The sequence below is a fragment of the Xenopus laevis genome, chromosome 7S (genome assembly GCF_017654675.1).
Source record: "Xenopus laevis strain J_2021 chromosome 7S, Xenopus_laevis_v10.1, whole genome shotgun sequence".
Lineage (NCBI taxonomy): Eukaryota > Metazoa > Chordata > Amphibia > Anura > Pipidae > Xenopus > Xenopus laevis.
The window spans coordinates 108,116,773-108,139,242 of NC_054384.1; the positions used below are offsets into that span (position 1 = coordinate 108,116,773).

The following is a 22,470-nucleotide window of genomic DNA, read 5'->3' on the forward strand; positions in this document are numbered from 1 at the left end:
AATCATGTGGGGGGAGGATTATAAACAAAATTACTAGAATCCCCTGAAACCAACTGTGGCTCTTGCTTCATTAATAACTCTCTGACTCAACCCTGCGTATATTAAACTTCCACTTAACCCTACATTTGCCAGTGATTTTCGGTATACAAATTAAGCAAACAACACTGTGTTTCTGCATCATGAAAGAAAAAGTCATTCTAAGCAACTTTCCCCAAACACGTTAATTAGAGTCGGCGGAGCGCTTTGTTTTCTGAAGTCGCCCAAACTTTCCTCGTGAGGCAACTTCCGAAAACGAAGTGCTCCGAATGCCATCCCGCCGGTGATTTACATTCTAGCCGGCGGGAAGGCAGTTCGGGGAGATTAGTCGCCCTGAAGAAGAGATTTGTCGCCGTGCGACTAATCTCCCCAAATCGGACCGTGTGTCTCTGTCCTTAGTGTGTTATAGAATGGCCAATTCTAAGCAACTTTCAAATTGGTCTTCATTACTTATTTATTTTTTTATAGTTTTTTTTTAATTATTTGCCTTATTCTTTCCAGCTTACAAATGCCCTGTAAGGCTACAAATGTATTGTTATTGCTTTTTATTCCTCATCTTTCTATTCTTGCCTCTCCTATTTATATTCCAGTCTCTTATTCAAATCAATGCATGGTTGCTAGAATAAATATAGACCCTAACAACCAGATGGCTGAAAATGCAAACCGGAGAGCTGCTGAATAAAAAGCTAAATAACTCAAAAAACACAAATAATAAAAAATGAAAACTAATTGCAAATTGTCTCAGAATATCACTCTCTGCACCATACTAAAAATAACTCAAAGGTAAACAACCCCTTTAAAGGACCAGTAACATCAACATTTTTTTTTTTTTAAAAAAAAGCGTTAATATACCATGATAAAAAAACACCAAGACAAATTAAACTTTAAAACCGCACAGCCTTTATTAAGAAATAACTTACCGAAACTCTGCTTGCGCTCCTCTTCGGAAAAGGCGATCCATCGTGTGGCACTCGATTTCTCCTCCCTGTCTTCCTTATAGGAAATAGCCAGGGAGGAGAAATCGAGTGCCACACGATGGATCGCCTTTTCTGAAGAGGAGCGCAAGCAGAGTTTCGGTAAGTTATTTCTTAATAAAGGTTGTGCGATTTTAAAGTTTAATTTGTCTTGGTGCTTTTTTTTTTTATCGTGGTTTACCAGCGATTTTTTTTAAAAAAAATGTTACTGGCCCTTTAAGGAGAACTAAACCTTTCCCCTTACCAAAAGCAACCCTAAACTTTCTGGCATTGTGAGGAGGGGGGCAATGTCAGAAAATTTAGGTGGGCTTTTGGTGGGAGGGGTTAATTCTTCTTAAATGGTTTGCGCTTTTCTGAATCGTAAAACTCATGAAAATAGTCAAAGAGCCGGTCTCATTACGAAGATTAGCGAAGCGACTGAAGATGGCGCCCGTGAACTCTGAAGCCTGAATCTGCACTGAGGGGTAAGTTAGGGGCATTTGCGCGGGGTAACACTTAGGCTGGGGGGAGGAAGGTCTATATTGGGTAGGGGTTTTTTTAACGTTAGGGTTGAGTTCTACTTTAAAGGATAACTAAACCCTAAAAATTAATGTGGCTAAAAATGGCATACTTTATAAAGTGAACTTATTGCACGAGGCTAAAGTTTGAGCTTGTCAATAGCAGCAATGATCCAGGACTTCAAACTTGTCACAGGGGGTCACCATCTTGGAAAGTGTCTGTGACACTCACATGCTCAGTGGGCTCTGATTGGCTGTTGAGAAGCTAAGCTTAGGGCTCGTCACTAATTATCCAGCAGAAAATGAGCTTCCCTGGCTGTAATATAAGATGATGCTACAGGTTTGCTGATTATTCAATTCTGATGCTAATTGCACTGGTTTCTGTGCTGCCATGTAGTAATTATGTGTATTAATTACTAATCAGCCTTATATTGTGACATTTCTATTCTATGTGTACTGTATATTGTGAGTGGGTCCCTAAGCTCAGTAAGTGACAGCAGCACAGAGCATGTGCAGTGAATCAGCAGAAAAGAAGATGGGGAGCTACTGGGGCATCTTTGGAGACACAGATCTTTACTGCTAAAGGGCTGTGGTTGCCTTGGGCTGGTACAGAAGCACAAAACATAATGTACAACATTTCTACCTACTTCTTTAGTTAGGCTTTAGTTCTCCTTTAAGCCCTTCATTTCCTAGATGTTTTTGTTGTATTCTCCAGACAAAAGCCAACACCCTGGTTTATGAGAGTGTCGGTAGCAGTTGTATTAATAACACAGGTAGTTGTTAGGGGCACTAAACACAAAGCTCCATTCGCACGACATTATAGCCTGGCAACCGTGCAACTGCCACATGATCACAAGCTTTTACGCCCGCCAGGAAGACGCGTTTGTACAAGACAAATGGACAGATGATGGAATTAGTATTTCATTGTCTGACTTCAGACATTCCCATTCCTTACTCACAGTAACAATTATATCTGCTCTCTGAAAGGCCCAGGGTGTGTAGATGGAGTAACTTTTGATACAGGATTCATTTAATAACAGTAGGACGTTTCTATTTCATGTAAAACTCAAATTCCCTCCATGCACATGGTTTAGCCCCATTTTAATACAAAAAACATGTACCTCACTTAGGGCAGACACACAGTCAGATTCGGCGACAAATCTCCTCTTCTTCGGGGCGACTAATCTCCCCGAACTGCCTTCCCGCCGGCTAGAATGTAAATCGCCGGCCGGATGGCACTCGGAACACTTCGTTTTCCCGAAGTCGTCTGAAGATGCCTCACAAGGAAACTTCGGGCGACTTCAGAAAACAAATTGCTCAGAGCGCTATCCTGCTGGCGATTTACATTCTAGCTGGCTAGAAGGCAGTTCGGGGAGATTAGTCGTCCAGAAGAAGAGGAGATTTGTCGCCGGGCTCTAACCCGAGTTTTTCCAAGAAAACAAGGCATTATTTAAAGGCAAAGCGCAACATAAGCCAAAAAAGTACCATATATTTTACTAATGATCTGAAATCATAAACACAGTCTAACTTTAAGACTAGAGTTAAAAGACCTGCATATTTGCCCAAATCTAGTTAGACCTGGCCATATATATATATATATATATATATATATATATATACACACACACACACCATATATACTCGAGTATAAGCCGAGTTTTTCAGCCCCCAAAATATGCTGAAAAACTCTACCTCGGCTTATACTCGGGTCAAGCTCAAAAACGGTCACGGCGTCTAAGAATAGTCGCATGCGCCTAAGAATAGTCGCCGGCATCCAAGAATAGTCGCCAGCGTCCAAGAATAGTCTCCAAGAATATTCGCCAGTGTCCAAGAATGGTCGCCGGCACCTCCAATGGGAGCAGAAACCCTCAATTTTTTGATTCAAACTTACCAGAAGCTGCTGCATTTCTCACCCTAGGCTTATACTCGAGTCAATTAGCTTTCCCAGTTTTTGGAGGTAAAATTAGGTACCTCGGCTTATACTCGGGATGGCTTATACTCCAGTATATACTGTGAGCACAGAATGCTAAACCGATTCCTCCCATTCAATAGAGCTTATAATGAAAGTAGCAAAGAAAGGGGAGACAACCTTGCATATGTAGAATTCAAAGTGGGTTGAGGTCCATTTGCTAGTAAATCAGTAGCTAAGGTTTTAGTAAAATAAAACGACTATTAGGACATACAAGAAGCCTAATGCGTTTCGTGCCAAAATGGGTAGAGATTAAAAAATTGGCAGACAACCATTGGACTGGGGACTGTCTTGGTGAGGAACCATTTACTATGATTTTTCTTTTTCCTTCTTATTACACTGCTACTTGTATATTTACTGAACATTCTATAAATGAGAACTGATGACGGTAGGGTACGATAATGGGTTTCCAGATAACAGATCCCACACCTGTAACACACAATATCACCTGTCCATGACTGCTCTGGGTCTTATCAAGAGGCAGCTTGGTCCAACGGTTACCTCAGACGTACACTGACCTATAACGGGCTTAGAAAATGGACATTATCTGAAAGATATTTTGTTCATAACTTCTTGCCGTATTCACGGCAACGTGACCAACAGAGGTCACGGTTTTGGTCTTGTCATAAGAGTAGTCATAGGTTCCCCACCATGTGAACAAACAAGACAAGGCTGAAACTGCAGAATTAGCAACACAATGGAATGGTTATGGAACACTAACTTTCTAATAAGTATGTCATCCATGAGCCTCAACTAACAGCTCTCCTAGAAGGACCAGCTAGCTAGAGGATAACCCAATGATTGACGGACATTCCCCAACCACATATTAGGAAATACGAGGATCTCTATGGCAATTACAATTCTGTTTGGTACAGATAATGATGATGATGATGATGGAGGACACCCCACCAAATACTCGAGAGCAGGCAACAGAAAATAAGCACACACTAACTATGGCGAAGAGCAAGGGATAAGGTTATGCATTTTGGCAACAAGAGGCACACCACTAAAGCTGGCCACAGATTTTAGTCTTGTATCCGACGAACAATTGGGCGTCTCAATTTTTCGACCAGCCACTGACCATTCAAGATTAAATAAAGTACAATGAAATAATAAGAACAAATCAGACGATGTTCTGCCCGTTACAGCAATCGTACGAAAGTTATGCCTGACAAATAGAAGTAACTGTCACCCATTGATACCGTCAGATAGGCAATACATGCAGAGATATCATCATTAGCCGACAGAAATCTTCTAACCCGTCCAATCGGCATGGTATGAAAAAGGACAGGACGATGCATACACCGTCCAAAAACCGGACAACTTTATCTTTGTGTCTTTGGCCGGTGGTTATGCATATCATTTAGAAGTGACCAGCTCGTATAAAAAGCTCAACCCCACCTTAACTAGAGTGCCACGCAGTAATTGTATAGACCAAATCCAAGGTGCAAAGGTCCCGCATTCAATCTTGGGTTGAGACCTTGAAATCCAGAAAAGCTGCAAGAGAACACCTCGGACTATCACACAGGAGCAAGATGGACCCATTTTAAACAAAACCCCTTTTGTTAGCAGAACAAACGACAATGATGAATGCAGGTAATTGAAAGCTCTTAGATGCAGGTCAGGTAAAACAGGGAGCACGTGAACCGTAGCCAAAGCTACACCCCATCTGCAAATATGGGAAAACAAAACAGACTATGGAGAAGTGGATTTGCAAAGGCCGACTGAGAAACTGTATTGAGTCGATGCTCCAGCCCAAGGATGGAATACGAGCAGGATACAAGTGTTCGTCTAAGTAAAGCTGCCCATACTCCAACCCAGGGATCCCTAACTTTTTGAACCCATGAGCAACATTCAGAAGTAAAAGTAGTTGGGGAGCAACACAAGCATGAAAAATGTTCTTGGGTACCAAATAAGTGCTGTGGTTGGCCATTTGTTAGGACCTATGTGGATTGCCAACCTACACTGAGGTTCTGTTTGGCGATACACCTCGTTTTTATACAACAAAAACTTGCCTCCAAGCCTGGAATTCAAAAATAAGCTCCTGCTTTGAGGCCACTGGGAGCAACATCCGGGGAGTTGGAGAGCAACATGTTGCTCTCGAGCTACTGGTTGGGGATCAATGCTCAAGTTGCCCAAAATAAACCATGTATAGTGTATCCCGATCAATATAATTTGGTTCACCGTTTGGGTTGAACCAAAAATTCTTTGAAGCAGGCACTCAAAGGCAATCTTACACCAGGCAGCTGAATCAAAGTGAAATAGTTTGTGTCCACAGCCTTACGCGTTTCATGTTACAAACACTTAATCATAGGTTATCTTTACAGAGCCATACCTCAGGTATTTAAACAAGTGTGCACCACTATTACAGTTATTGGGAATATTATATTCACTTGTATTTAAATTTAAAAATACATACAAAGTGCTAATAGTATAAAGTAGTGTAATAAATAGACTAAAAAAAGACAAACATGTGGTTCAAGGAGAAATATAGATAAAAGACATTACCATTAACAATATAGAGCTTCTAAAAACCGACATTATTTGTATGAGCATTTCACAATCGTTAGAGCTCTAAGATTCAATGTATACAAAAAGTCAATAGAATATTAAATCTCAAACAGCTGCTTGAAAAACAAACATTCTGTTTAAAATACATCATACTCAAATTAGAAGGCAAGGAGGAAATGAGAGAATGGAGAACTGCAGTAGGAGGGGAGGAATATTGGATGCTAGTTGTGGTGAGTTACCATTTACTATTTGGAGACCTCGCCATTCGATTTATTATATCACCGTTTTAGGTTGGTTTGAAAACTTCACGTGCCGATTCTCAATGCATTGGCAGGTAAGAAGTGGGGAGAGTTGACTTTAAGACCAAACATTTGGAACAATATAAAGTTCGGTACCTGAAAGGGGTGGTTCACCACAATAACTTCCTATTTTCCCTCCCCACCCCTAATATGCAAATTAGGATTTGGATTCTGATTGGCCGGGCAGAAGGATTCGGCCCGAATCCTGCTGAAAAAGGCCGAATACCGATCCGAATCCTGGATTTGATGCATCCCTAATTGTTAGTGCTACTTTTTATTACTCATCTTTCTATTCAGGCCTCTCCTATTCACATGCCAGTCTTTTATTCAAATCAATGCATGGTTGCTAGGGGAATTCAGACCCTAGCAATCAGATGGCTGAAATTACAAACTGTAGAGCTGCTGAATAAAAAGCTAAATAACTCAAAAACAACAAATAATTAAAAAAAATCAAAACAATTGCAAATTGTCCCTGAATATCACTCTCTACATCATACTAAAAGTTATTTAAAGGGGTGGTTCTTCTTTAAGTAAACTTTTAGCATGTTATAGGATGGCCAATTCTAAGCAACTTTTCAGTTGGTCTTCAGTATCTTTTTTTATAGTTTTTGCTTCTGATTCTTTCCAGTTTTCAAATGGGGTCTCTATACTTTGTGCCACAACACATATGGGAATGTTATTAAAGGGCATGTAAAGGCAAAAAAATAAAAACCCATTTTTACTTTCTTTAATTAAAAAGAAACCTATCTCAACCTATTTAAAAAATCTGTACCGTTTTTATCAGAAACCTGACTGTATTCAGTAAAATTCTCCCTTCATTTACTGCTGTGGATAGGAATTGTCAGACGGTCCCTAACTGCTCTGCAGGGAAACAATCATACTTATGAACAGCAGGGGGAGCCCCCGCCTTACTTCCCAGCCATGCAGAACTCAACTCAGCTTTGTTTGTTTCCCTGTAGAGCAGTCGGCGACTGTGTAGAGATTTGTATTGGATTTTATTTTTGCCTTTACATCCCCTTTACTGTTTCCAACTCCAGCTGCAGGGACAAAGATCATGGAGCCAGATTTAAACAGATAAACTGGGATTCTGTTTGGAGGATTATTTTGCTGCAGCCACTGGTTCTGCAGAGTTGGAGAAAGTTTGTATTAAACAATACAAAAACTATAAAATCCACATTAGATTACATGACAACACAGGACCCAGTGCAGTCTGTATATTCTGATTATTAATCAGTCTTGTTGTATCGGCTTCTGGCAGATATTATTTGACTTGTGCAGTTTGGATCATTTATGATGATCCCTAAGCAGCCCAGATACACTGAGCATGTGCACAGTCTTGGTCTTGCAAAGATGTATAACAAAGTTACAAGATGGTGACCCCCTGTGGCCAACTTTGAAAGCATAAATCATTTGTTTGATTAGGCTTGTGGTGCAGTAAGTTCATGTTTATGTTTAGTGTACAAAATACAGCATTTCTAGCCTTATTCTATTTTACACTTTACTTCCCCTCAATCAATAGGAGAGGGAACTCTCTGCTTATATCTATTTACACGAGTAGGCACTGCCAGGCTGCCTGTAAGAATAAAAGATTCTCTATAGATATCATTGACCAGTGATGTTTGCAGAGCAAGTCCTAGTTGAGATAAGCACATAAGCAGCTCCCACGCATAGAAGGAACATTCTGCGCAAACAGTAAGTTATGCCCTAACACTTCATATATATGCACCCACAGGAAATTTGCCATTTCTCAGTTTTAAAGGAGAAGTAAACCCTAAAACTGAATATGGTTAAAAATGCCATATATCACATAGTGAACTTATTGCACGAGGCTAAAGTGTCAGCTTGTCAATAGCAGCAATGATCCAGGACTTCAAACTTGTCACAGGGGGTCACCATCTTGGAAAGTGTCTGTGACACTCACATGCTCAGTGGGCTCTGATTGGCTGTTGAGGAGCTAGGCTTAGGGCTCGTCACTAATTATCCAGCAGAAAATGAGCTTCCCTGGCTGTAATATAAGATGATGCTACAGGTTTGCTGATTATTCAATTCTGATGCTAATTGCACTGGTTTCTGTGCTGCCATGTAGTAATTATCTGTATTAATTACTAATCAGCCTTATATTGTGACATTTCTATTCTATGTGTACTGTATATTGTGAGTGGGTCCCTAAGCTCAGTAAGTGACAGCAGCACAGAGCATGTGCAATGAATCAGCAGAAAGGAAGATGGGGAGCTACTGGGGCATCTTTGGAGACGCAGATCTTTACTGCTAAAGGGCTGTGGTTGCCTTGGGCTGGTACAGAAGCACAAAACATCATGTACAACATTTCTACTTACTTCTTTAGTTAGGCTTTAGTTCTCCTAAATAAGAAACTATCTACTTACATATAAGGGACTCATTTGCCTTTCTAAACCCCAGGGGGGCACGGAGCACATTCCAGAGCCCAGAACATGGCTGAGACCTGTGTTACTAAATACAAATCCCACAGGGAGTCAGTCCTCTGGCACGAGATGAAAGATTAAAACAGAATGAGTTTCCATATTTGTGCCTGGTTGTGTTTTAGCTCAGATTAACACATTGACTCTGATAAATACACTGCAGTTAGGAATGGGGGTGTCCGACTGTTGCCCAAATTGACATTGTACAACTGACAGATGGAAAGCAACAAGATATAACAAGTAATACTCAGGCCATTAAAAGAAAAGTAACAAATGAAAGTCTATTCAAGTAGTGAAAATATAGTGTCCTGTTCCCCTGCACTCCTTCAGCTGGTGTGTTTGCTTCAGAAACTCTACTATAGTTTATATAAACAAGCTGCTGTGTAGCCATGGGGGCAGCCATTCAAGCACAGGATACACAGTAGATAAAAGATAAGTACTACTATAGTTTATATAAACAAGCTGCTGTGTAGCCATGGGGGCAGCCATTCAAGCACAGGATACACAGTAGATAACAGATAAGTACTACTATAGTTTATATAAACAAGCTGCTGTGTAGCCATGGGGGCAGCCATTCAAGCACAGGATACACAGTAGATAACAGATAAGTACTACTATAGTTTATATAAACAAGCTGCTGTGTAGCCATGGGGGCAGCCATTCAAGCACAGGATACACAGTAGATAACAGATAAGTACTACTATAGTTTATATAAACAAACTGCTGTGTAGACATGGAGGCAGCCATTCAAGCACAGGATACACAGTAGATAACAGATAAGTACTACTATAGTTTATATAAACAAGCTGCTGTGTAGCCATGGGGGCAGCCATTCAAGCACAGGATACACAGTAGATAACAGATAAGTACTACTATAGTTTATATAAACAAACTGCTGTGTAGCCATGGGGCAGCCATTCAAGCACAGGATACACAGTAGATAACAGATAAGTACTACTATAGTTCATATAAACAAGCTGCTCTGTAACCATGGGGGCAGCCATTCAAAGGAGAAAAGGCTCAGGTTACTCTGTAGAACATAATGGTGTAATCTGTTACCCACTATTTAACCTGTGCCATATAGTCTTTTCTCAATTTCCACCATGGCTACACAGCAGCTTGTTAATATGAACTATAGTGTTTCTGAGGCAAACATCAGTTTTACCAGTGCAGGGCAACACTACATTATATTTCCATTACTTTAAAACACTTAGTTAGTTAGTGTTCCTTTAAGAAACAGGACTCTAGTAATTGAACAAACTGTGTGAAAGTGGCATATCCCTATATTTATGTTATTTATATGTAATGACCATACCAGAGAGTCTAGAATAGCAGAAAACAAAGGCAGCCCTTGTGTGGTTAATGTTTTTTCAGGTCATAAAATCTCACATTTAAACAAAAGATAATTTTAAACCGAAAAAAAAAAATCTAATTACCTAAGAAAGGAGAGGTCTCAGGACAGTATGGCAACTCCTCTTCCCTCAGCGAAGGCTTGGATATTAAGCTGAGGTTGGCATAAACGTCCCCAGCTTGGGATAAATTGTGGGGGTTGATGAGTCCCATGGAAGCAGACCCCCCTTTGTAAAATATCCCAAAGAAATAAGCCACCCTTTTCCTGTAGCCTTCTCTATAAAGCAGAGCCATGACCACTAGCTGGACGCAGAGGAATAGAAGCAGGTAGCGACCCTTAGAGATCACCATTTTTTTGTCCAGAAGATTTGGTGTTGAATTAGAAAAAATAAATAATATTCAGGGAAAAAAATCAGCAGCTGGGGTACATTCTGTTCTCCGTAGGTCTGGCAGGTTAGGAAAGGACGCTCCCAATACGCTCAATTTATCGCATCAACGGGGAAGGAAAAAAAAATATTTGTTTTCTTCCCCCCCCTTCTTCAAAAAAACAAAACTTTGTTACAGATAAATATTTTTAAAATAAAACAGAAAAAGCTGCAAAATTCAGATGAAAACTTCCCAAATAAACGTATTTCTGGCGATTTCCATATAGACGGCGGAGCAAGGCACGGCGGAGACTCGGCATGTGACTGTAAAAAGGTTATCTCTGTGTTTAAAGGCACGGCTCCCGATAAGCCAAGGAATTCAGAGGCACATGGAGTTCTTCAGCAGCAGATATTCCAAGTCTGTAATAGACAAAATAAAAGGGATTTTAAAAGAAAAAGAGAATTAAAAGCAGATGGAAGTTGTGTGTCTAAGAAGACACTTCTATGCTGAGTCAAAGGCTGTAAAGGAGCCCGGGTCCCACCCGGCTAGAGAGAATAACAGGCAGGGGAAGGAGTGGTGTTTGCATTTATAAAGCATTTAGCTCACTAACATGACTAATGAAACAAAGCAGGAGGGCCAACCCCTGAGCATTCAGCATTAACCCTACAGAGGCTTTGAGAAAACTATTTCCTCTCCATAAAATCAGCCCAGGCACCTGCAGTTAACCTTAGTTACAGGTATGGGATTCGTTATCCGGAAACCCGTTCTCCAGAAAGCCCTGAATTATTATGGGCCGTCTGCCATAGACTCCAATTTTCTTAAAATTATTTCAGTTTTCTCTGTAATAATACTTGATCCCAACTTAGATATAATTAATCCTTATTGAAAGCAAAAAAAAAAAAAAAAAAAACAGCCTGTTGGGTTTATTTAGGGCAGTGATCCCCAACCAGTAGCTCGTGAGCAACATGTTGCTCTCCAACCCCTTGGATGTTGCTCTCTGTGGCCTCAAAGCAGGTGCTTATTTTTGAATGCCAGGCTTGGAAGTAAGTTTTGGTTGCATAAAAACTAGTATAAAAAAGGTATAGTGCCAAGTAGAGTCTCTTGTAGGCTGCCAGTTCACAAAGGGGCTACCAAGTAGCCAATCACAGCCCTTATTTGGCACCCAAGGGACTTTTTCATTTTCTTGTGTTGCTCCCCAACTCTATATACATTTAAATGTGGCTCACGGGTAAAAAAGGTTGTGGACCCCTGATTTAGGGGCTGATACACTAACTTCGAGTGAAGGATTCGAAGTAAAAAAACTTCGAATTTCGAAGGTTTTTTTGGGCTACTTCGACCTTCGACTACGAATCGAAGGATTCGAAGTAAAAATCGTTCGACTTTTCGACCATTCGATAGTCGAAGTACTGTCTCTTTAAAAAAAACTTCGACCTAGTTCGGCAGATAAAAGCTACCGAAGTCAATGTTAGCCTATGGGGAAGGTCCCCATAGGCTTGCCTAACTTTTTTTGATCGAAGGATATTCCTTCGATCGCTGGATTAAAATCCTTCGATTCGAAGGATTTTATCGTTCGATCGAAGGAATTATCCTTCGATCGTTCGATCGAATTTTCTACGCTAAATCCTTCGACTTCGATATTCGAAGTCGAAGGATTTCAATTCCTAGTCGAATATCGAGGGTTAATTAACCCTCGATATTCGACCCATAGTGAATCAGCCCCTTAATGTTTATATGATTTACCTATTTGACACAAGGTATGAAGATCCAAATTACAGAATGATCCATTATCCAGAAACGACAGCAACACCTTCGTACTGGTACAATATAAGCCCATCTACCTGCCTCTGCCCGTTTATTATGAAAGCACATGTGTAATGCAGAGACAATACTCACCCCTTGGCACCACTTACCCACTGCCTGTTATCACTTACGCAAGCTGAATAAAAGCCGCTTTTCAAAGAATTTAGTGTGGCGAGTCTTGATGGGGACGGGCCAGCGCTGAACAGCGATACACAGATTTTGCCTTTTTACAATACTCACCCTGCCCACAAGATAAAAGGATATTCTAGTTCTCAAAAGAAAGGATTAGGACACACATTACAAACGACTGCACTAAAGGCTGGAACGTATTCAGAGCCAAAGCATTGATCAGCACATAAAACAAAGAAAATGAAAGTCGCACAAAGCAGAAGATAATCTAGACGCACGAGGAATGGGAAAAGCTGGTCATCTTCAGCGGGTGAAGCCAAATATGACTTATTTATAATCAGGCGGTTTTAGTAGTAATGAACACTAAGGGGCCGATTCATCAAGGGTCGAATATCGAGGGTTAATTAACCCTCGATATTCGACTAGGAACTAAAATCCTTCGACTTCGAATATCGAAGTCGAAGGATTTAGCGCAAATGCTACGATCGAAGGATAATTCCTTCGATCGAACGATTAAATCCTTCGAATCGAACGATTCGAAGGATTTAAATCCAACGATCGAAGGAATATCCTTCGATCAAAAAAAACTTAGGCAAGCCTATGGGGACCTTCCCCATAGGCTAACATTGACTTCGGTAGCGTTTAGCTGCCGAAGTAGGGGGTCAAAGTTTTTTTTAAAGAGGCAGTATTTCGACTATCGAATGATCGAATAGTCGAACGATTTTTAGTTTGAATCCTTCGATTCGAAGTCGTAGTCAAAGGTCGAAGTAGCCCATTCGATGGTCGAAGTAGCCCAAAAAACACTTCGAAATTCGAAGTTTTTTTTACTTCGAATCCTTCACTCGAGCTTGATGAATCGGCCCCCACCTGTAAGAAATAAGACTGTGTGTTCTTACTGTATGGACTAACTCTAGCAGATATAAGATTCTGATTCAGGCCCTCAAGACTAATTCAGCATCCTTGTATAAGGCCCTCTGACCGATATCTGACCGAAAATTGGCTAGATGTCAACCAGGCAGGTTTGATTTTCCCATCCAATTGAGGACCAAATCTTCTAGTTGATGTAGTCCTCATCCCATTGGCGCCTATGCCCGTTACTGTAATCCAAGCGTTTAGCCCTAGGGCAGAGCAATCAGATTAGTCCAATATCACCTGCCTTTGGTGGGCATATCGTAGGGAAAGATCTGCTGGTTTTGTCACCTTAAAGGAAAACTATACCCCTCAAACAATGTAGGTCTCTATAAAAAGATATTGCATAAAACAGCTCGTGTAAAACCCTGCTTCATGTAAATGAACCATTATCATAATAATATACTTTTTTTAGTAGTATGTGCCATTGGGTAATCATAAATAGAAAACTGCCATTTTAAAAAACAAGGGCCGCCCCCTGGGATCGTACGATTCACAGTGCACACAAACATAAACAAACTAACTATACTTGTTAGGTCACATGAGCCAATTAACAGACAGAGTTCTGTCTTCTGCTTCCACACTTCTTCCTGTTACAGTTAGAGCTGCAGTATTTCTGGTCAGGTGATCTCTTCCTGTTACAGTTAGAGCTGCAGTATTTCTGGTCAGGTGATCTCTTCCTGTTACAGTTAGAGCTGCAGTATTTCTGGTCAGGTGATCTCTTCCTGTTACAGCTGCAGTATTTCTGATCAGGTGATCTCTGAGGCAGCACAGAGAATATCATAAAATGGTGGTTCAAGGCAAGAGATGTAAAAGGGCAATATTTACTTAAATATATATTCCAGTTTGTTAAGATTCTTTAATATGTCACTTAATTTGATATAAAATATATGTTGCTCAAGTATTCATTTTGGGGGTATAGTTTTCCATTAACTGCACAAGACAGTCGGGAGTATCTGGGCTATAAACCCTACATACAGACCAACAGACTTACTTTAAGGCCAAGGTGAAGGAGTGGTGACACAGTATTGGCATAAAACTGGTTTCGAGGAGATAAACGTCTAAAAATATCTAAGCTGCCACCATCTGCATTATCGCGGGCCCGCATAGACGGCTGGATTTTTTAACTTGCCCGATTGAGATCTGCCTGACTTTCGGCCAGATATCGATCAGGGAAGCCTGTCCCCACACAAGGGCTAATAAGCTGCCGACTCGGTCTGTCAGCAGCTTTTAGCTGCCCGTGTATGGGGGCCTTTATTCCAGAGGGAAAAACATTTTACAAACAGGAATGTGTAGCATCACATTCATATCGGGAATATACGGTTTTCCCTCAAAGATTACGACCAGTGCTTATAGGATGACAGGATAACCAGGGTAATGCAGATTAATTTCCCACCAGATTTGTGAGTATTTATTATGGTTTGATCTGCACTAGATATAACTCTATTTCGAGAAACACACAAAATCCATCGGTAATCAACACAATACAACACTATGGGTACAACAAAGAGCAATAGTAAGCATATGAACTGCTGTTTGGTGACTAAACACATGGAATAACGGAATGCTAATCATGGGGAGAGACAAAAATACTGTCTTCATCTTATTAAGCCAACAAGAAACCAGAACAAGTTTGTAGCTAATTGGTCTATGTGGACAAACAAATAACCTGTCGGCCTGATATCTGGGGACGGTCATTTGTGCAAGTTTAAAATCCAGTGGGACGAGGACATCACCCATCTATTGATCTAGTCCTCTACACAACAACAGTCCTACATGGACCTCTATCATAAAACAAATCTTTGGCAAGAGGGGTCAAATGATTGGATAACATGGTAATCTGCATCGGCTAAAAATCTGTTGTTTTGGCGATGCTGATATCGCTTAAAGGGATTCGGTCATGGTTTTTATGATGTAGTTTTTATTTCTAAATGACACTGTTTACACTGCAAATAATTCACTGTACAATATAAAATTTCATTCCTGAACCAACAAGTGTATTTAGTTGTAATATTGGTGTGTAGGTGCATCTCAGGTCATTTTACCTGGTCATGTGCTTTCAGAAAGAGCCAGCACTTTAGGATGGAACTGCTTTCTGGCAGGCTGTTGTTTCTCCTACTCAATGTAACTGAATGTGTCTCAGTGGGACCTGGATTTTACTACTGAGTGCTGTTCTTAGATCTACCAGGCAGCTGTTATCTTGTGTTAGGGAGCTGTTATCTGGTTACCTTCCCATTGTTCTGTTGTTAGGCTGCTGGGGGGAGAGAAGGGAGGGGATGATATCACTTGAGACCGAGTCGGCAGCTTATTGGCCCGTGTATGGGGCCCCCCGGCAGGCTTCTCCGATCGAGATCTGGCCAAAAGTCGGCCAGATCTTGATCGGATGGGACAAAAAAATCCCGTCGGATCGCGGCTGCATCTGTTCGTTGATGCGGTCCCGCAATCCGACCGCCCGTTCCCATTCGTTAGGATCCGATGGTTGGGCCCTAGGGCCCACGATCGGATCAGCCCGAAATTGCCCACCTCAAGGTGGGAATATCGGAGAGAGATCCGCTCATTTGGCGACATCGCCAAACAATCGGATCTCTCCGTATATGGCCACCTTAACTTGCAGTACATCAGTAAAGCTTGACTGAAGTTTATCAGTCACAAGTCAGATGACTGGAGGCAGCCGGGAAACAGACAATATGTCTAGCCCCATGTCAGATTTCAAAATTAAATATATAAAAAAAAAAATCTGTTTGCTCTTTTGAGAAACTGATTTCAGTGCAGGATTCTGCTTAAGCAGAACTATTAACTGATGTGTATTAAAAAGTAAAAAAAAAAAAAAAAATTCCATGATAGTATACCTTTAAAACATCTCTTCTATTCCTAGCGTCACAAGCACTTCCGAGGTAAAACATTTTCGCCATAAGCTAGCGACTCCTGACTTATTTTACCAGTGTTTATATCAAAACATCATCACTCTCTGAATCATAAAAAGAAATGTTCCTTCCTCTTGATGCTGACTCATTATACCCTGAAGCTGGAGAGATCTTAAGATGGGTAATGCTGTTGTTAACCCCTTTCCACGAGACTGTTGTAGCTCCCTTCACAGGCCAACATAGTCTGATGCAGAAATATTTTTAATGATCCAAAAAAACAAATAAAAAAAGCCCCACACTTGGCTTGCCAGAACTTACTTCATATTTTTTCCATTTTACTGATCCTGCATGATGGAGTCATCATAAACTACTGCCAAAAGAAATCTAAAATGTTGCAAATGTGACCAACTAAAATTGTTTGCCTGTTTTTGGAACATTCCGATAATGAATAAAAGCCATTGTACAAGATGGAGAGATTAGAACTTACGGCTCCTTTTCACTTTCTGCTTTTTAAGGGGTTGTTCACCTTCCAAACAATTTTTTCAGTTGTTGTTTTCAGGGTGTTCACCATAAACAAAGACTTTTTTCAATTGCCTTCCAACTTTTATTCCTTACCGTTTCCCCAAAATGTAAGTTTAATGTTTGTGTCTCTGGCAGCTCAGTGATCCAGGAGCAGAATCTGAACTGTTACAATTTGCTACATTTAGGAGCAGATTTATCAAAGGTCGAATATTACTCAAATTACCTCACAATTCGACTAGTATCTTATTTAAAGGAAAACTTCACCCCAAAATGAATACTTGAGCAACAGACAGTTTATATCAACTTAAGTGATGTGATGGTCTGTGTGCTGCCTCAGATCACCTGACCAGAAATACTGCAGCTCTAACTGTAACAGGAAGAGATCACCTGACCAGAAATACTGCAGCTCTAACTGTAACAGGAAAAGATCACCTGACCAGAAATACTGCAGCTCTAACTGTAACAGGAAGAGATCACCTGACCAGAAATACTGCAGCTCTAACTGTAACAGGAAGAGATCACCTGACCAGAAATACTGCAGCTCTAACTGTAACAGGAAGAGATCACCTGACCAGAAATACTGCAGCGCTAACTGTAACAGGAAAAGATCACCTGACCAGAAATAGTGCAGCTCTAACTGTAACAGGAAGAGATCACCTGACCAGAAATACCGCAGCTCTAACTGTAACAGTAAGAGACCACCTGACCAAAAATACTGCAGCTCTAACTGTAACAGGAAGAGATCATCTGACCAGAAATACTGCAGCTCTAACTGTAACAGGAAGAAGTGTGGAAGCAAAAGATAGAACTGTCTATTAATTGGCTCAGTTTGTTTGTTATGTTTGTGTGCACCGTGAATCGGACGATCCCAGGGGGCGGGCCTTGTTTTTTAAAATGGCAGTTTTCTATTTATGATTACCCAATGGCACATACTACTTAAAAAGTATATTATTATAAAAATGGTTATATTTACATGAAGCAGGGTTTTACATATGAGCTGTTTTATGCAATATATTCCTACATTGTTCAGGGGGAATAGTTTTCCTTTAAGAAAAAAAATCTAAAACCTGAACGAATATTACGGACCCGAAAACTTTAATCTAATTCGACTAAACTCGAATCTAATTCGACTAAACTTCTCAGAAAAAAAACTCGAATGTCAGGAAGGCAATTAACATCTTCAAATGGGTAACTGGACCTCTGCCATTGACTTCTACATGAACTCGGCAGGTTTTAGGTGGGAATAGTCGAATTTGAATTGTTCTCAGGTATAATAAAATTTCAAATCTGGATTATTCCCAACTCAAATTTTTGAGTTTTGACCAAAAATCCCAACTCGTGAATTTGAATTTCCAATTTGAACCTTAATAAATTTGCCCCTTACTTGATACAATTAGTCAATCCATTTCTCAGCAGTATCTGAAACCAACTGAAAAAAGTGTTTGAAGGTGAACAACCCCTCTAAGATTGTGTTTTTTTTTTTTTTTAAAACAAACGAAAATAGAAAATGGCAAACCGATACCAGATTGGCTGCCTTTACACTCCCAAACATCGGTTATTTTGCTCAATATTGGCCATTGTCATAAGTACTGGGTGTTTCAATGGTCCCTACAAATAGCAATGATTAAAGAAGACAATCGTGAATGGACATGTGCAAATGCGATGGTATATTCCTTTATCTGACAACGAGCATTTTTTAAAGGGGAAGGAAACCTAGTCGGCGCAAACCCCCCACCCCCCTCCCGTTTGTTGCCCACCCTCCCTCCTCCCCCCTGGCCTACCCGTCCCGCTGGGCAAATGCCCCTAACTTGTTACTTACCCTTCTGCGCAGGTCCAGTCCAGGGAGTTCACCGACGACATCTTCTTCCACGCGATCTTCTTCCTGCTTTGAACGGCGCATGTGCAGTAGGATCATTTCGCCGGTACGATCTACTGCGCATGCGCGTGACTTTTGGCGCATGCGCAGTAGATCTGTACCGGCGAAATGATCCTACTGCGCATGCCCCAAAACGCCGTTCACAGCAGGAAGAAGATCGCGTGGAAGAAGATGTCGCCTGTGAACTCCCTGGACTGGACCTGCGCAGAAGGGTAAGTAACAAGTTAGGGGCATTTGCCCAGCGGGACGGGTAGGCCAGGGGGGAGGAGGGAGGGTGGGCAACAAACGGGAGGGGGGGTGGGGGGTTTGCGCCGACTAGGTTTCCTTCCCCTTTAAAGCCGTTTCTCTTTAAGGAACACAAATAAAACAGTAAAAGTGCATTGCATCATTGTTAGAAAATCACAGGGCCATCAAACGAATGGTGAACTGGGGACTTTTAAAAGGATGACGAATTGGGTCATTAGCACCAGGAAGGCATTAAGGCTTTTACAGCAAGAACAATACAAAGCCCACGGTGACTCGCGTTAATATTACTCTTCTAATGGAAATCAAATTGACTTCCAGATATTATTTTGACTGGAGACTGGATGCGGTCAATTTAGGTCTGGTATCACATTACGGCTTGCAAGTCAATATTCATAACCGATTGCTTTACTTGTGCAAGGGATGTCAATTTCACTGGCTCTCAGACGCCGGTACAAACAGGGCTGTCCAACAGGAGGCCCATGGGTCAAACGTGGCCCGTCAGATTTCTATGCCCCCCCCCCCAACTGTTTAAGTGCCTCAATAACCCATGAATGTAGAATATAATTTTCCTGCCTGTTACATTAAAATGGTCGGCTTAAACCAAGTTCTTACTGAAGGGGCTACACACTGAATGGACTACATAATGAGTACACACTACACACTGAATACACACCTCACAATGGACTACACAATGAGTACACACTACAAAATGAGTAAACACTACATACTGAATGGCCTACACAAGAAATACACACTACACAATGGACTACACAAGGAGTACTCACTGATTGGACTACACAATGAGTACACACTACACACTGATTGGACTACACAAGGAGTACACACTATACACTGAATGGATTACATAATGAGTACACACTACACACTGATTGGACTACATAACGAGTACAAACTACACACTGAATGGCCTACACAAGGAGGACACACTAGACAATGGACTACACAATGACTACACACTACACACTGAATGGACTACACAATGAGTACACACTGAATGGCCTACACAGGGAGTACACACTACACAATGGACTACACAATGAGTACACACTACACACTGAATGGTCTACACAATGAGTACACACTACACATGAACAAACAATCATAGGTGGAACGTACAAGTTTGACAGTTCACCGCCAGCCGCATAGATTATTTAGACCAGTGCTGTCCAACTTCTATGGTACCGAGGGCCGGAATTTTTCTAATCTACATGGTGGAGGGCCGATAATGTAAGCCAGTGTTAGCCACTCCCTGTTTTTAGACCACACCCACTTTAAACCACACCCATGTCAACATTAATAGCACACCAAAAAAACAGATGGTTGGTGCTTACTGCAGGGATCAGGGCCTAGGGGTAGGCAGAGTAGGCGGCTGTCTAGGACGCCATCATTGAGGGGCGCCCTTTTAAATTATTTTTTTTCATTGTTTTTCAAGCGTTTATTTAATAATTTGTTGGGTGGAATCCCCCTCCTTCACCTTCTCCCTCTTGCCAGCAAGTAATATCTCCCTCTGTGCGGTGCAGCGCGACGTGCGTATACGCATCAATGACATCACTGATATGTTGGGTGACAGAGAGAGGCAGAGAGCTGGGGGGCTGCTTGGTGTGACTCTCGCTGCTCTCAGACTTGCACAGTTACACTGAACTCAAGACTTTCTTTCTATTACTTTAAAGTGTGAAGCTTCCTGCTGGCACAGCCACGTACAGATTTGGGGCCCATATATTTGCTGTTGCTGCTGGGCGCTGGCACAGGTACATAAATACTTGGGGGCAATATGATGTGATCAGATTTATTTTTGGCTGCTGCTGACACAGGTAAAGATTGGGGGCAATATGATGGCTGCTGGAGGGCTGTATGATGGATGGCTGATGAGCTTGCTGGTACAGGTACAGCGGGCAGTAATCTTAGGGACCCCTAACAATTTTCAAATGCTAACAAACCCCCAGAACAAATACCAGGCTTACGTTCCATAGGGATCATAGGTCAGGCAGAGTATGACACACACACAGGGAGCAAAGAGCAGGCAAAGTATGAGACACACAGGGAGCATATAGAAGGCAAAACAGAGCAGGAGACAAGTAAAGCTCTCAGTCTAATATGTACTACATACAGTGACACAGTGCTGGGGCTCCATTAGCATTTTAAATAAGGTGTGAACAGGTGAACAATGTGGTCGGTTTCAGTCTCGGTCTGAGGTGTGAACAGTACAGGCTTTAGTATGTGAACAATAGAGGTGTCACAAGTGTGAACAATACAGGGGATTAGTCTGAATGAGGTTTAAACAATGCAGGGGCCACTTAATCTCTGTAGTGATACCTTTTAAATTTTACACATGGTAAGCAGACACAGCAGGCAGACTTTGATATGGAGGGCCACACAATGGGGGGGGGGGGGGGTCGCGGACCGCCAGTTGGACAGCCCTGATTTAGAGCTATAGAGCTTTGGGTCAGTTTTGGGAGGAATACAGCTTGCCCATTTTTTCATATTTAGGGGGTTATTCATTTAAGTTGTTTTTTTTTTTTACTATAAAATCTGATTTTTTAGTGGGGAAAAAAAAAAGGTCAAATGTTCGAGATATATTATACCTCAAGGCTGCAAAAAGTCTAAATCCGAAAATACAGGTATGGGATCAGTTATCCAGAAACCCGTTATCCAGAAAGCTCTGAATTACCGACACGCCGTCTCCCATTGACTCCATTTTGTAAAGATAATCCAATTTTTTTTAACAATTTCCTTTTTTCTCTGTACTAATAAAATAATACCTTGTATTTGATCTAAAATATAAATTTATTCTTTATTGGAAAGAATACCAGCCTATTGGGTTTAATTAATGTTTATATGATTTTCTAGTAGACTTAATATATGAAGATACAAATAACAAAGATCCATTATCCAGAAAGCCCCAGGTTCCAGTCATTCTGGATAACGGGTCCCATACCTGTGCTCCATCTTCATACTGTCGAGGTCATGTAGAAGTCAATGGCAGAGGTCCTATTTGCAATTTAAAGACATTATTGTCTGCCCTGTGTTTCATACGATAACCCGAACATTTTGGGATTTCGCAGAAAATTTGCATTTTTCACACGAGAATCAAAAAAAGTCGACGTTTGAGTTTTTTTTATTGACAAATAAGAGCAAATTGTGGATTCAAGCTTTGTCTGACTTTTTTCTTTGTTTAACATTTCAGAATTTGATAAATAACCACCTTTATGTCCACTAGCTACATTCACAAAGCATTTAGATGTATTTTTCTTCTTTAATAGGTAAGTCCAGGAGTTTAAAGTGTTCCAGTATCAAGGAAACATACATACAGGTATGGGACCTTTTATCCAGAATGCTCGGGACCTGGAGTTTTTCAGATAATGGATCTTTCTGTACTTTGGATCTTCATACCTTAAGTCCACTAGAAAATCATATAAACATGAAATAAACCCAATAAGCTGGTTTTGCTTCCAATAAGGATTAATTATATCTTAGTTGGGATCAAGTACAAGCGACTGTTTTATTATTACACAGAAAATGGAAATACTTTAATACTATTTATTATTTGATGACAATGGAGCCAATGGGAGATGGCCTTTGTGTAATTCGGAGCTTTCTGGATGACAGGTCTCCGGATAACGGATCGCATACTTGTATTGGTAAAATGTGCCGCAGCTTAGCGAT

At 41.0% G+C, this 22,470-nt stretch overlaps 1 protein-coding gene across 2 annotated transcripts in view; it reads right to left on the reverse strand.

The window, feature by feature from the left end:
- Positions 1–22,470, reverse strand: part of b4galt3l2.S (UDP-Gal:betaGlcNAc beta 1,4- galactosyltransferase, polypeptide 3 like 2S homeolog) — a 50,961-nt gene that overhangs the window by 16,999 nt on the left and 11,492 nt on the right. The window contains exon 2 of one of the 2 annotated variants that reach the window (XM_041570502.1): positions 10,161–10,859. In XM_041570502.1, the coding sequence (XP_041426436.1) occupies positions 10,161–10,425 (265 nt within the window). In that variant the 5' untranslated portion in view covers positions 10,426–10,859. 2 annotated transcript variants of the gene reach the window in all.